At 33.6% G+C, this 15,975-nt stretch overlaps 1 protein-coding gene across 1 annotated transcript; it reads left to right on the forward strand.

The window, feature by feature from the left end:
* The first annotated feature begins 2,165 nt into the window (after nucleotides 1-2,165).
* LOC137400263 (growth hormone secretagogue receptor type 1-like) lies at nucleotides 2,166-10,401 on the forward strand. Its single transcript, XM_068086590.1, has 3 exons — nucleotides 2,166-2,906; nucleotides 8,904-9,113; nucleotides 10,029-10,401. Exons 1-3 carry the CDS (start codon nucleotides 2,223-2,225, stop codon nucleotides 10,146-10,148), a joined length of 1,014 nt encoding a protein of 337 aa, XP_067942691.1. The 5' UTR covers nucleotides 2,166-2,222; the 3' UTR covers nucleotides 10,149-10,401.
* Nucleotides 10,402-15,975: the final 5,574 nt, after the last annotated feature.

A 15,975-nucleotide genomic window follows, 5' to 3' on the forward strand; every position in this document is an offset into this window, starting at 1 on the left:
GTAAGTTGCTCAACTGACTGGCTCTAGAAAACCTATCACGGTGGTCCTAGTTAATACTTATATCTGATTCACAATGGGTTTTTTATCATTGTTCCTGGTTCCGTTGCATTATTAATTTGCTTTCAACTATCATCATTGTAATACATGCACTTTGTAATATTTTTGAGTTTTACTATCAGTCAACTGATTAACCAGGAACTAAAAGGAGCTTTTCATGACATGTGATTAAATGTTCTGTTAGTTAAAGGAAGACCTCAAAAAAAATTCAATAACAACATTTTCAGCATTCACGAAATAAGTTTGTTATACCGCAAGAGGCTGATTGGAGAGCATTTACGACTTAGCGGTTTAGAGTGCCTAACCTGTAAACCAAAAGATGGAGTTGAATTGCTAGAAAAAACTACTGTTAGTGAAAGAAATGACATCCAACTTGAAATGGTTCTCTATATCTAGGCAGGTATTTAGTCATTAAGGGTACCTTGCCACTCCACACCAACATATCAAACCAAAATAACAGAGCCATTGTTTGTGCAGCAGTGCACTTAAAACAGATGCATCCACTGCTTGCAAAAAGCTCAGTATACATCATGTTCAATTTTTGAGGGAAATCTCACACAAAAATAGGCTGATTGCTGTGGTTCAACACCATGAAATACCGATGGCTGCAGAGGTCCCAGACATTAACTATAATGAGTACAAGAGCTTATTTGTTGTCAATAGAGCCTGTCGGTCTCATGTTTTATTGCATAACAAGTTATTGCTGAAAACAGCAACTTTCTGCAAAGGAAAGGTTTGACCTAGAATTCGTAACACCATACAAAAACACCCAAGTGCAAGTAGGTAATACTCAAACACACTCTTAGTAGCAAGCAGTGGTTTTTAAACAAAAAAACTCCAATCATCGTTATTGGATTCTAGTTAATTATTCATTTAGCAGCAACATCTACCAGCAAAGCAAACTTTATGCATGAACTATATTAGACTATGGATTAAGTAATAAGTTAATTTTGGCACAACAGCAGCATGTCGTGTTAGGTAAAATGAGCATATCCATATATTGCCAACACCAAATGCGTGTCTAATGCACTTACTAGCTAAATAAGGGAGAGTTTAGCGTTTGAAACTTATAGGCTTATGACAGTTTTGTGTCAAGTTCCTTGAGCCTGAGAGATACAGATACACTCATAGCACTGAATACTATCAATCAAATTGTAATATTAAAATTTAAGTAGTATTAACCAATATTACATATTTAGGTAAAAAATAGTATCTACATGTATTTATTACAGGCTTCAATAATAGTTTCAATAACTCAGGTGACCAGAATATGTGTAGTTATCCTTCTGCGCATATGAGCAATTTCATTTTTCTTTTGTGACACCAGCTTACTACATCTGCCATCATATGTTTAAGGTTATGAAGTTCTTGTTACTACACCCTTCAATTCACCCTATCCTGCCTGACTCCTCCACAAAACTACTAAATTACCAACATTCAAAATACGTCTGTTCATCTCACTCAATAAGTCCTGATCTCTGTCTTTCCATTTTTTTCATTTATTTTGGCATGTAATACAAAATCATTTTTTGATCACTATTAATGCAGTAAAAATACATACATACATACATACATACACATCACCACATTGGTAGTGTCAACCTTCATAGGCAAAAAAAGCTCAAGCTTGTGTAGCCACATTTGCTCTTGCACCAATGGTAATTTTTTCCATTGCATCGAATTAGGAGCCAGAAATTGAAAAATAATTACTTGCCATTATGAAAGAATGAAGCCAAACGATGAATGCTTATATTTTCTTGCTACACAGTGACTGTGTTGATTGCCAGATGCAAACAAACATGATTGTAGTTACACGTGTAACATCTGCAAATGTCAGCTATATAAGCTAAAATACACAAACTGCAGACTGTTTCTTAACTTTTAAATACCTGTTTCTTGCGAAGTAATGCAACAAGCCACACAGTCAAATGGTGATTTAGTTGTTAAAGCAAAACGTTGCGGTTGATTGCATTTCTGTTGGCATATACTTAGGTAATTATAATTGGTTTATATGAGACATTCCCTGTTATCATAAATCACCATAATTAGAAGTCGGTTTGTAACCATAGTTAGTTGAATAGCAGACTGAATCATGGAATAGTCACCGTACAATAGCCCTTTATCACCTACACGGAATCTAAGCATTTTAACTTACTGGCTGCACCATGAACGCAACAGATAACTTTACAGGATTGACAGTGCCTTATCAGACGGTGGCTCTCATCTCAAGTTACTTTATCTTAGTGACAATAGTCGGAGTCCTCTTAAACCTTCTCACTATTTTTGCTTTGGCCCTTGGAAGTAATATCAGCAAAGAAGTACGGATTCAGCTCATCAACCTGGCAGCAGCGGACTTGGCAATGGCAGCATTATTTCCGTCTACAATGATGTCAGACAGTATTTTGTTTCTTCCTTTTCGTGGGTCACTATCTTGGTGCGCAGTGTCATTTTTTGTTTCCGCATCTGCAGCTCATGCCAGTTTACTTTGCAATGCGGCAATAAGCTTGGAAAGGGTGGTTATTGTATACTTTCCTTTCAAAGCTACTGGATACACTAAAACTAAAAAATATTTGGTTGTCGTTTTAATTTGGACATGCGCTGCCGTGCCTCAGATTTCAACGGCACGCCATAGTGTGCTAATAAACAGACCCGATAACACAACTCTCTGTGAAATTGGAATAGTAAGAACTTTGACTTATTATCAATGGTTGGAAGCTCTGCAGTCTATTATACCTACTGCTATAATAGTGACATCCTACACACTTGTACTCGTAAAGTTGTGTGTAAGGAAGAAAAGCAAACTTGTGCTGAAGCATTCATCAAGTGCTGATAGCAACACCATTGTGAAGGTTAGTAGTTGCAATTAGATCTAGTTTTATGTTTGAGTAATTCTAATTTTTAAACAATTGAACTGTTTCATTTAGGAGATAATATATGTTTCAACTTTTTGTTGCATTTGGTCATCTACTTGCAAAGTTTTTTTCAATTCAAACCAAGTTGAGATATACAAAAAAGTTTAGTTTATCTTTTCAAAGTAAAAAATAGTCAACCGTCATATATAGATTCAGCAATAAATGTTATGAGTTTACTTTTAGTTTTTGCCCATAAAACACTTTTGGTGTCCTCCAAAGATGCCTTCTAATTTGTGTAAAACTTACTCATTGCAAAGTTCATGAATATTTATAACAAGTAATTCACTACCACTCACTACAAAGACCAAAATTATTAAAGAAAAAATAGAGACCTTTCAAGGATACAACATCTAAATTAAATATTTTATACAAGTCATGTTCACAAAGACATTCTGAACAGTGGTATACAAAAACAAAACTTTAAACAAAGCTCTTAGTATCTAACTGATTTTTATATTTATGAAGAACATATCTGGTATTTGAAAAAAAGGAATAACGAGTGAAGGCAATTTACTTGTAAATGTTTGCAGTTTGACTAGCTGTGTTTTTAAACTCATCCAATAAATTTAAATTAATTAAACACCATAAAGTTTCATCAGTTTTGGGTACCATTTTACAGTTTTTGTTACAATTTTGAAAATGTGTACTCAATATTTTCACACAAACTATGTTTCTTCTTTATTTAACTTCAGCGCATTTTCAATAATCTAGCAATAAACTGGGTTTTTACCAGTCGTACATTTAATATATTAAATATGCCTAATTTAATAGAATGATAATATGCCTAAATAATATGCCTAAATAATATATGCTTGCAGTACATCACTATGTTCTGTGTGCAGTGAACATAATCTGCTCCAGGTGCAGACATCACCATGTTCTTAAAAAAATTTGAGCAATTTATATCTACCTCACACGCAAGTAGCCATATCATCGCTGGCGCCATTAACATTGATAATTATAATTTTCCTAATGATAATTATCTCAATTTGCTCGCAACATACTGTTTCACAAATACGATTACTATATTCTTACTCATAATTTTATTTCATCTAATAAATTGACTTGTCTAGATCGTATACTAACAAATCTAATTGACTTCAGCATTTCATCTGGAACTATTCTCTCAGATCTAAGCGATCATCTACCAACCTTTACGGTGATACATAACTTTAAAAATGTAGCTGATGCTAGTATGACTAAGACTTCTAATTACTTACCTCCTAAAAACTATATAAACTTTTGTAATTCACTCCTGAATGTTAATTAGGATTCCTTGTTCATTGCTGATGATAGTTCTTGTTTGTCCGATGTTTTTATGAAAAAGTTAAATGAATGTTTAGAAGATTCTACAATCAACGGTACCATAAATTCCAGCAAACATATAAAGCCTGATAACCCATGAATAACTAGGGATCTTTCTTGGATGATTAAAAAGAATTATCAGGCTCATAGAAGATTACGAAATGCTCCACTAAACCCTGATTTGAAAAGGAAGTATACCATGCTTAGAAATGATTTACATGTAAGTGTAAAATTGAAGAATGCTAAGTTTAGCTATTTTTCACAAGCTTTTGATCATAGTAGTAATTCTATGCATATTTGGAATGTTATAAACAACAATCTTTTAAATAAACCGAGTTGTGCAAAACGTAAACTACCATCAAAATTGATTAGCTTTCAAAATACTTCTTGTATAGCTTCAAGTGATTATGTTATAGCTAATGAATTTAACTTATATTTCTGTAGCATTAGAAAGCATTTGGCTTCTAAATTTAATAGCCTTGCTACGCAGCTTAAAAGCAGTCCTGAAGCTGAGGTCAATAACGATTCTTTAGTTTTCCAATTTAGATATGCAAATAAAAATGAAGTTTTAGAACAAATATCAATTATGAATTTAAATAAACCTTCTGGACTTTATAATATTTCTGCTAAATTTACTAAATCTGTATCTGATGCTCTAGCCGAGCCGCTATCTACATTGTAAAATAATAAATTCTTTATTTGAATCTGGGAAATTACCTGCACAATTAAAAACTTTGGAAGTTATTCTATCACATAAGAAAAGATCTTGTGATGAATTTGCTAATTATTGTCCTATCTCTATCTTACCTATTTTTAGTAAGATAATGGAAAAACTTGTAATCAGCAAATTCTTGATTTCTTAGAATCCAAAAACCTTCTCGATCAAAATCAATTTGGCTTTAGGCGGGGAAGAGGCACATCAAATGCAATTTTATCTTTTACTGATCGAATTCTTGAGTCTTTCAATAAAAGTGAATGTTTACTTAGAATTTTAATAGATTTCAGTAAGGCATTTGACACCCTTGATCATAATATATTACTTAACAAGTTGAACAATAACAATTTTAATCCATTGACTATGAATTGGATACGTAGTTATATGTCGAATAGAACTCAAGTCACACAAATAAATGATTCATATTCTAATTCCAGCAATATAACATGCGGTGTGCCTCAAGGTTCTGTGTTAGGGCCAACTCAGTTCTTACTATATATAAATGATCTTTGTCAATCTCTGCAGTATCTAACTCCAATTGTGTATGCTGAAGACACAAATTTTTATTTTTCTTCTTCTGATCTACATGAATCTTACACAAAAATTAATTCTAATCTTCAAAGACTGAGCCACTGGTGAAAAGTAAACAAACTAACAATTAATTGTGAAAAAACAGCTTAAATTGTTTTCAAAAATTACCAAAACAGATTTAGATTTGAATACATATTAACTTTAAATGATAAAAATTTTGTTGAAGTTGATGAAATTAAATTTTTAGGCATTACAATTGATAACAATCTGAGTTGGTCCTCACACACACGCAATTTACTGATTGACTTAAGACCTGTTCCAGGACTGTTTTTTCGATTAAGCACTACTGTTCCAAGAAAGATCCTGATAATGCTTTACTACTCTTTTATTCACTCTAAATTATGCTGCTCTATAAAATCGTGGGGAAATGCTTCTTGGGTTCACCTTGACAAACTAATTAAGTTTCAAAAGAAACTTTTGTGTATTATTTATTAAAAGCCTTTGGGTTACCCAACTTTTGATTTTTTTCACGACTAAGATTTTGACTGCTGATAGAATGTATCATTACAAATCACTTATTAGAGCACACAAACTGTATCATTCACAAACCTTTTAAAAACCTTCTCATTATAACACCCAATTTCAATCATCCTCATTTTCTACTCCTTTTTATTCTTCATTTGCTGGTCAACGAACACCTAACTTTTTGATGTCTGCACTGTGGAATAAATTGCCAGCGTCGTTAAAATTAATAAAACCTATTGGTGAGTTTAAGGCGGAGATAAGGTTCCACCTTAGCTCTGTTTATCGAACATTAGTGTCTACGCTTTATGCTGTTGACTTGGGCCTGCGACTGGTTTAGCTCAGCTATTTCGCACTGGCTTCATCATCTCTACTTTTGTTTTATTGTTGATATACAATTGTTTCAAACTTTTCTTTGTTTTCTTCTGTTTCTTTTGTTTTATTTTTGTATGTATGCTGTGGTATGTGCTATGTATTTGATGAAATAAATCACACACACACACACGCACGCACGCACGCACACACACACACATGCACACGTGCACATGCTCACTCGTGCACAAGCACACACGCACACACGCACACACGCACACACGCACACACGCACACACGCACACACGCACGCACGCACGCACTCACACACACACACGCACGCACGGACGCACACACGCATGCTGCAAAAAAAATCACCGGTCCCTTTTTTGAAGCACTAGTGTAATACTGTTTCTTCAAAGCTTTTAGTAAACAAAAAGTTTGTTAAGTTTGACTCAAAAAGAACTAAACATCTATCTGCTGGTAGGTGTGAAAAATAGTTAGAAAACAAAAGTAGTAAATAAAACGTTTTACGTGAGCTGATGTCTGTCTGTTCTACTGATTTATGACAATGATGAAGCAGTGCAGAATTGTCTTTTAAATTCTTCTAATTCTTCATCAAAGTAAGATACCTCCAATTATAAAACAACTAATTCTTCATTTGAAAGCTAAATAACTCTGACTGCTAAAAAGCTGTTGTAACAAATGACTGATTCATAGCAATAATCAATATATTTGGGTGTTTAGTTTGCTACAGCTGCAACAAACAAAAGTTGCGCAGTACAACAATTGCACAGCGCTAAAGTTTTATAACAACAGAATGTAAGCATTACAAATTAACGTCCACAAGAGTAAATTTACAAAGGTAGCATCTTCAGTTCCATAGCAAGGCAATATTATGAAAGATCAACAAGCTATAGCATCTGACACTGAAAGAGTTACAGAAACACTTGAGCACTCTTTAAAAACTGACATGCATGTATCCTTTGTACATTGTGTATTCATGCGCTCGCAAAGCACTAAACTCGACATCAAGAGAAGGTTTAATGACTCTGTTTTAGGAATCAAGTATCTAAAGCAGCTTAGTTATAAGCGTACTAGATGGGTTTAAATACTACTTAAGCAGGAGAAAATTATTTGTCTTTATGATGCTAAATCTTGTTTATTTCTTCAAAAGAACGCACTTGCCTTTATTTACTCTTACCATGTTTAGCGAGTTACTGGGATTAACACTGTTATTTCTGTTTTTCCTATGAGGAGATAAGTAGGTTTTAAAAGACCAGTAATTAACCTCTCTTTTCAGCAACATTTTTCTCCTGTATTCCCTTTTATTGCTATAACAGTCTACAAATTTTAACTGTAATAGCATTAAAAGCAAAAACAGTTTGCACAGTGTGACAAAAATATTGTTACATCGTACAAATTGACTTCTTTTAACAAAATGGCCACGATGTGGTTTGATCTTATCCAAATGGCAGGTGGTAGTGTAATCACTGCAACCAACAAAGGTAGATAATGTGTAGTTCCATTTACTTTAGCAGAAATATTTTGGCTTCACTTTTCAACGGTAATGCCGGATATATTTGTGCCAGCACTATTGATCAGCAGTCTAAGTCGGTTGATGTGCTCTTTCCACAAAATAAATTAGCCGTTACATAGAAAATTGCTCAAAGGCTAACCTCAGCTAGAGCACACAGTTTTACTGGCTGTTAATGCACACTGAGCAAGTTTTGACAATTTTAATAGGCTTTTAGTATTTTTTTACTGAGTTATTCATCATGTATTTCAAGATTTCATTCCCTCGGCCAAAAACTTGAAAAAACTGTACATCTACCAACTTTAATCCAAACGAACAGCGATCAGGCAACGTTAAACGCGATTAGTGAAAAATGTTGTTTTACTACACTAACTCTATAACATAATAAAGCGATGAAGAAACTAACCACAAGCTATCGAGCCACACGCACACATAGTAAGTCCTGAAACTAAATTCTGGCTATCAGGAAACTTCAGTCAAAAGCAAAACTACTTTTAATATAGGTAGCAGTTAAAGCTTAAAATGTTTCCGGAAAGAAGGTTTTAATTTTAAACATCAACTAAGTTTTTATAGAGCGATAGTGTAGCAAAACCCGGTGCTCCTGTACCAAAGTGCTATGCTGGGCCGACAAGCCCATCATGTTTTCATCAGGCGCAATAGTAGAATGATAGTTGAGTGACTCCTTATGCCAATGCAAAAAACCTGCATAAAAAGCAATAAGAAACCAAAACTTATTTGCCTGCACAAACGTAACTTGGGCTGATTTCCACAGCACAAAAATGGCACATCACGTGGGTGTTTCACATCCCAACAAGTGAGACTGCAACACAGTAATTTGCATAAAGGCATTGGTTGCATATGGGGACAATGCTATGGGTACTTAGTGTGGGTAGTATGGGTAGTGTGGGTACTTAGTAATATTACAGTATATCCTTAATTATAGCTCATGAATTGCTACTTTTAATCTTAAGATATGGTTAAGCCTGACTTGTAACAAAACTATGGCACACAGTTGCAGGTGATGCTGAGTGTTGACGCTTTTCTTTCTTTGGTGACACTACTTCCTCATGATCTGTACTATGCTGCCCGACAATCGTCTGGGCTTGATTTATCTACATACAGCGTTGATGTTCTCACTACAGATGTCGTTCTAGCCGCTCTCACTTGCACCAATGCTTTTTCTACTCCTGTAGTGTATCTCATTTTCAACAAATATTTCCGAGTATGTTAAAACTAATTTATTCGTATACATGTACTCCATAGATGATTGTGAAAGCAATTGTAAAATTATAACTACGCAGTTAAATTGTTGTAATTAAGAAAAAAAATAGTTGGTGATTTCTGCTCTATAGTATTTTGTTATCACTGTTGGATTCTTTTTGTTTTTTGTTGAACTGCAATACAATGAAATTTTTTGTCAGCATGCACAGTAAATGTTAAAACTGGCTGTCTAAACTTTTTTGTTTCATAAAGTTTTGTGAGTATGTATTTATACACACTGTTTTTCTTAGTATGTATGAGATCTACGTTGCTCGAATAGTATTAAACAGTGCTTCATGCCTGAATTTTGAGTTTTAGATGCTCAAAATTTCTGAGGTTATTGTTAATGGTGGCAGTAGTACAAGGAGATTAGAATGAGGTTTTTATAAAATGAAATCACGAAACTATAGAGAAGATATAGCTGGGATAATCAATTATAAAAAAGTGTTCACAGTTTTGTGGTAACACAATTTTACAGTAGACAAATTCATGAATAATAAAATAGACTATTTGCAATCGCAAAAACTCTAAGAACTATGTTTATTGCACATTTTACTTCTCTTAAAGATATTTGTTTAAAATATATTCTTTACAAATAAGTTTACATGTTCTCAACCTAAACAGCTTTCATTTTAGCCTCCGCAAGAAAATTTGCTCTGCTTTCAACTATAAGATTCCAAGACTTTAATATGCAACAGAATAAGAGAATATAATATGTACAAACTTGGTGTTTTGTTGCTTCAAATGAACCATCATTGTTTGACCTACAATAAATGTCAAGTATTGCTAACTGATAAAAAACTGTCTGTAAAATATTTACAGAATTTTTAAAAAACTCTTTAGAACACGAAGTTGAATTTTTTTGGGTCTGTTTCAGATGGATGTGAAAAAACTTTTCCGAAAGATTTGCTGCTACAATACAGCAACTAAGAGTTCTCAATCACTGGAAAAGCCGGAACAGATGAATTCCAGCGAGCTTGAAACAAGGAGCACCTAAATATTGAACTTGACTGTATTACACCAGTTTAAAAATGCCACAAGTGTGACCAAAGGTCATCACATAACAAAGTATATCAAAGTTATTTAGTCCAAACTCTCTGGGCACATTAACTTTTAACTATTGTTCTTTATGAAAAAAGAAAAATATATATTTTGTGATAAATCTTTTTTAGTGAGAACACAAAAGAGTTGATACAGCCAGTTTCAGTTTAATTCCAAAAGCTGTAGACAATTTGCCTCTTTATTTTTAATCTAACAACACAGTTGCATTTGCTATAACTGTAAAGTATATAATTTTTTGTATGGTGATTTGATTCTTGTGCATTACTGCGCTAGAAGAATAAAATGTGCTTAAAATTAAAATGTATGTTTACAATTGAGTCAAACTCTTACGAAAACAGTTGACATTTAAGTCAATTTTTTGTAATTTGCTTGTTGCCAAAAGACAGCGTAAACTAAAACTCGCAGCTCTGTGGCATGATTACCATCTCAAATAAGTTATTGTAACCAAATATGTCTCAAGTGCAACCCTAAAGGCTACAATTTGACCAATCACAATTCTAATAGAGTAAACACTCGTGACAGCTCATAGTTCATATCCAACTATTTTGCTCTAGCAGTTATGTTTAGGTTATGGAATCACACATCTTACTCACCGTTCACCAATAAGCTACATGATACCTAAACCTATCTCTGGACTTACATTTTGATTATTCTTTCAGTTTTTTTTATTTGTAATTATTTGATTTCTAAGGCAGTATCATTCGTGCTCAACATTGTTTTTGCTCAAATAATTAATAACCGCCAGATAGACAAACAACTGTTTAACCGACTAGAAGCAAAAATACAGTTTATAAATTATAAGTCTCTGGTCATTATAGTAATGAGAAGCAGCTCAAGGAAAACATTAATAAATCACTCTTGAATTGTAACATTCAACAACAAACTCAGCGCAGTTCTAGATGCACTTGCTAATGGGCATGCCATCTAACCATAGATAATCTGTCTCAAACAATATGGTATAAGGTCATAAAATGTGCCACTCTAAACATACCGACAGTTTCAATCAGAAAATTGACGTATTTTTATGAAGTGAGCACTATTAGGCCTGGAATCTTGCACATTAGTGACAGTAAAACATTAAACAAATATGTTGTTTTCAAAAGATGGTGTCAATTTCTAACAGGTGAGTATGTTTATGTCGTTGCAGTATCTCCAGCAATGCTGTTCAATAGCATCAAAGATCTTGTTTTTGTCTTCAAGCTATCAAGAAATACTTTAGGAACAACCTATTCTACATGTATATTAAAATGTGTGTCCATCCGTCTGCCTCCACAAAGCCATTGTTTGATTTTTAAGAACATATGCGATTATATTCGATTTAAAATCCAGACATTCAACATTTTAGACGAGGTCTGTAACACCTGCGCCAAGGGACTGGTTTCTAGCACTTCTTAGTAGTTGTGCAGATAGGTATTATGCCTGGCGATGTGCCCATGCCCATTCATCTGCTAAATTCCTTATGTTATAATTAGCTGCAAACAGAGCTTTCTCACTTTAAAGTTGAACTAACACTTCTCTGTTCTCTGTCATGATTTTTGATGTTTGAAGTGATCGGATTGCCAAAATTTTTCTAGATTAAACTTGCTAAAACTTTTTCACAACCAAAACTCTTAGAAAATGAACACATGCAAAATGATCTCAACATTTGTTATGGTTGCAATACCTGATATCAGCTATTGCATTCAAATTGATGCGTTACGCATATCAATTCTGTAGGTTTCTTTGCAGTGACTGACATCACATTTGTACTTTCGATTGATAATAATGTTGCAAAATTAATCAGGTTTTATCATTTTTAATCCTAAATATTCTTGGCAATCAGACCACGCCAAACAAAAGAAACAATTGCAAATGCTGGAAAAATACCGACACAATCTAAAAAACTCTTAGAAATATTGTGAAAGTTAATCTTTAACTACCTCTGCCCATAGCACTATATTGTCTGTCATAAATTTATTCAGGTTGATCATTTTATATTGTTACTTCGCTTGCGAGAAATAAGAAAGAGGATAACTTTGACAGACCTTCACTGTCATGGTAACTCCTACTTCCTCTTTTTCTTTCAAATAAAATTGGCATTTTTGTTTTAGCAGGCTTTGTTAGGCTATCTAGAAACTAATAGATGTAGTTATAATCTTTTATAGAATTATACTGGTGTAGAACAAAAGTTTTTTCTTTTGGGCAAGTGGTCATTTGGTGTACTGACATTAAATGGTCACGTGAATATAGGAAATGACTCCAGAGTTTCTGAATGTATCTCTATAGCATTTTCTTGTTAAAAATTAAATAGTATAGGCAAAAAGTAAAAGTATGAATGACCAAGCATTGGTAACAACAAAAATAAATATAGACAATACTACGTCCTTAACAATAAGCAACTGTTGAAATAATATTGCAAAACCGCTGGTTGTACAAGCTCTTTAGTTGCTTCTAGATTACCAACTTTAGCTATATATACATGTATGTAGGTAGTAAATGTTTAGCCTCTCATGACAAGAGTTCTTTTATGCAATTGCTCTTAATAATATATTTTTTATTTAGTCTGTTACTGTAAACCATATTAGAGTTGCTTAGTTCTTGACAACTATAAAGATAAGATATTCAAAGACCTATATTTATATATATGTATATATATATTTACATATATATAAATAAATAAATATATATATTAATATATATTTATCAAGTCTATATAGATATACATATATATATATATATAAATATATATATATGTATAAATATATATACATATATATATATATATATATATATTTGAAAAATTATTGCGAAAAAAGTAAACTTTTAGTTTTTGCGTTACAAATTTGTTTCGTGCGAAGCACTCCTCAGACGCAATTGTACTAAAAAGTACAATTGCGTCTTTTTAGTACAATTGCGTCTGAGGAGTGCTTCGCACGAAACAAATTTGTAACGCAAAAACTAAAAGTTTACTTTTTTCGCAATAATTTTTCAAATATTTCATACTCCACTAATAATCTTTTGGGTTTTTAGTGTAGAGTTCTCTTTTTATATGCTTTTGCACTTGCTTTTAGTTAATATATATATATATATATATATATATATATATATATATATATATATATATATATATATATATATATATATATGACCCGAGTTGGAGCAGAAATTGCCACCTACATGAGTTAACTGGGATAGGAAACAGTTTTATATATATTTAAGTATCTACATATATATATATATATATACATGTATTTACATTAATATGTATATTTATGCTGATAGATATATACATTTATAAATTTATATGCATGCACATATGTATATCTAGGCAATTAAAAGTGATACTTAGTGCACACGTTGCTAATTCTATTATGACAGTTCACTGGACAAATGTCTTAACCAATTAGGATGTATATACATTCTGTACACACCCTTTTAATTGAACATATAAAAGCATTTCTTGTTGCTGGGTGGGGTAAGTAACTAAAAATAGATGCTCGCTGTGCAAACTTGTAACACCATCATTTATATACTTTGCAAGATCAAAACATTGCTTACTTGTTATTGTTGGTGCCCTCCAATGAACTCACATCACACCAAGCAAGTCCAAGCTGATCATTTATCATTATCAGCATTTGCTTACAAATTTAGGCTTTAAGCTAGTGAATTCACAAGTTGTTTTCATTCTGCAATGCTTTAGAATAGACTAGAGCATACATACACTAATTTTTTATGCAGTAGCTGGAAGTAGGGAAGGCATACATCAATGTTCACCTTGAGATATTTTAAAGTAGCACAAAGGCCATTTATATTAGTGAATCATGAGAAAAAATAAAACAACTGAACACATGCTACTTATGGTCACATCTTAATTCCAATGTAGTTACTGGTAAGACTGTAAGTTCCTCAGCTAACTGGCTCAAGAAAACCTATAAAATGGTTCTAGTTAATACTTATTTCTGTTTTACGCTTGATTTTTATTATTGTCGTTGGTTACTGGTAAACTATTAATTTACTGCTAAATATCATCATTGTAACACTGTGTTATCGTTTTGATTTTCTATTATTATTTTTACTGATTAACCAGGAACTACAAACAGCTTTTCATGACATGTAATGATATGTTCTGTTAGTAAAAGGAAAACATCCAGAAAAATTCAACAACAACATATTTAACATTCCTCTTAGCAGATGAATCTCAGCATCTTCTCTCCCCACAGAGCCCCCTGTGACGCATACGTAACATAACATTTGAGCAGCTGTGGTGCCTTGTAAAATTATCATTTTCTTATTCAATTTATCAAGAGTACATAAACTGTCCTATATTTTACATACATAGACAATTTTTCCCTAATATAGTGGGTTGTGCATTCATAGCCTATTGTAAGATATCATAATATCTCAAAGAAGAAGACCGCCGGAGTTGACCTAAATATGTCAGCCGCATACGACAACCATTATCTCGTTATAATACCATCACAGTAACATTCCAAGAATAACACTCATTTACGCAAGCTATGCAATGCTTACGGTTTTATTTATATTGACAGACATTGCTGACATTAATTACTATGAACAATGTCTAAAGCCAAATATCTCATCCTGTCTCTGCCTTCAAGATTTATTCTTGATACATTTCATCATACCTAATGATATATTCTGCGGTGAACTTTTGTCGTGCCATCAGTGTCTAAAACATACAATGTATATTTTGTCTAATGTTGTGCGCCACATATACCAAGTTGTGTTTGGCAATGTTTATACTTTGATGTCAATCATGCTGTCACAGTTTTTGTATATAAGAACGGTTTTTAGCTTTATATCAGCAGTTATTTTACAAGTGATTGCTATGTACACGCTGTATCTGACTCAAATATAATATATCGCTTAATGCTTAGAATGAACGTCTTGTTTCACGCCGAACCCATAAGTGTGAGGACAGCACCCCCTCACATTCTGGTGTCAGAAGTTGAGGAAAGATTTGGAAGAGAGAGCGCCAGTTGTCGAGAAAGACATAATTAAAGAGATGGCGGATCGTGACCAGCAAAGAGCTGAGGAGAGGCGAGAGGATGACACGGAGACCATGATCACGCTGAGTGAGGTAGAAGATGAAGAGATAGATGCCATCGAGGCACTAGAAAGGAGGATGGAAGAAAGACACGAAGACGCCCGCCTGTATGCGGATGAGACGTACAGAATGCTGACAGACCGTGTAGAACGCCAGTTGGATGAGCGGACCAGACGCTTGGAAGATATGCTAGAATCCTTAGCGGTAAAAATTGACAATATGGACAGGAGAGAGCCAGCCTTAACAAACTCTCCTCTCCGTAGGTTCCGGGACAATAATGATGACAAGAGGGAGCCAGCCAGCACAAGCTCTCCCCTCCGTAGGATCAAGGAAAATCAGGGTAAGTACAGCCATTATACTATGCATGCCAGTAACAGAAAAGACTGGGTAAAATTTGGCCTGTCTTTCACAGGCAAGTCGATAGACGAAGATTTTGAGACGTTTATCGAAAAATTTGAAACGTGTTGTGTGCTAAATGATGTCCCGGAGATGGAATACATCGTTATTCTGCCAGTTTATCTAAAAGATTTGGCCGCAACGTACTGCAGAGAGATTGTAAAAGAACAAGGCGAACGTGTTAGTTATGGCACTTTAAAACGTTTATTGAAAAACAAGCTAAGCGCTTCCCGAGGTGCCGAGCAGGTGGCGATGGAAATTTCGGCAATTAAACAGGGTGAGAGCGAAACTGTAAAACAGTATTACGAAAGATTTAGAA

Source organism: Watersipora subatra, chromosome 7, assembly GCF_963576615.1.
Source record: "Watersipora subatra chromosome 7, tzWatSuba1.1, whole genome shotgun sequence".
Classification (NCBI taxonomy): domain Eukaryota; kingdom Metazoa; phylum Bryozoa; class Gymnolaemata; order Cheilostomatida; family Watersiporidae; genus Watersipora; species Watersipora subatra.

What these genes read in the sequence shown, in the direction of transcription:
- LOC137400263 (XM_068086590.1), top strand. Translation starts at nt 2,223, where the DNA reads ATGAACGCAACAGATAACTTTACAGGATTGACAGTGCCTTATCAGACG. An exon ending in ATAGCAACACCATTGTGAAG is followed by an intron (nt 2,907 to 8,903) that starts GTTAGTAGTTGC and finishes TATGGCACACAG; the next exon opens with TTGCAGGTGATGCTGAGTGT. An exon ending in TTTTCAACAAATATTTCCGA is followed by an intron (nt 9,114 to 10,028) that starts GTATGTTAAAAC and finishes GGTCTGTTTCAG; the next exon opens with ATGGATGTGAAAAAACTTTT.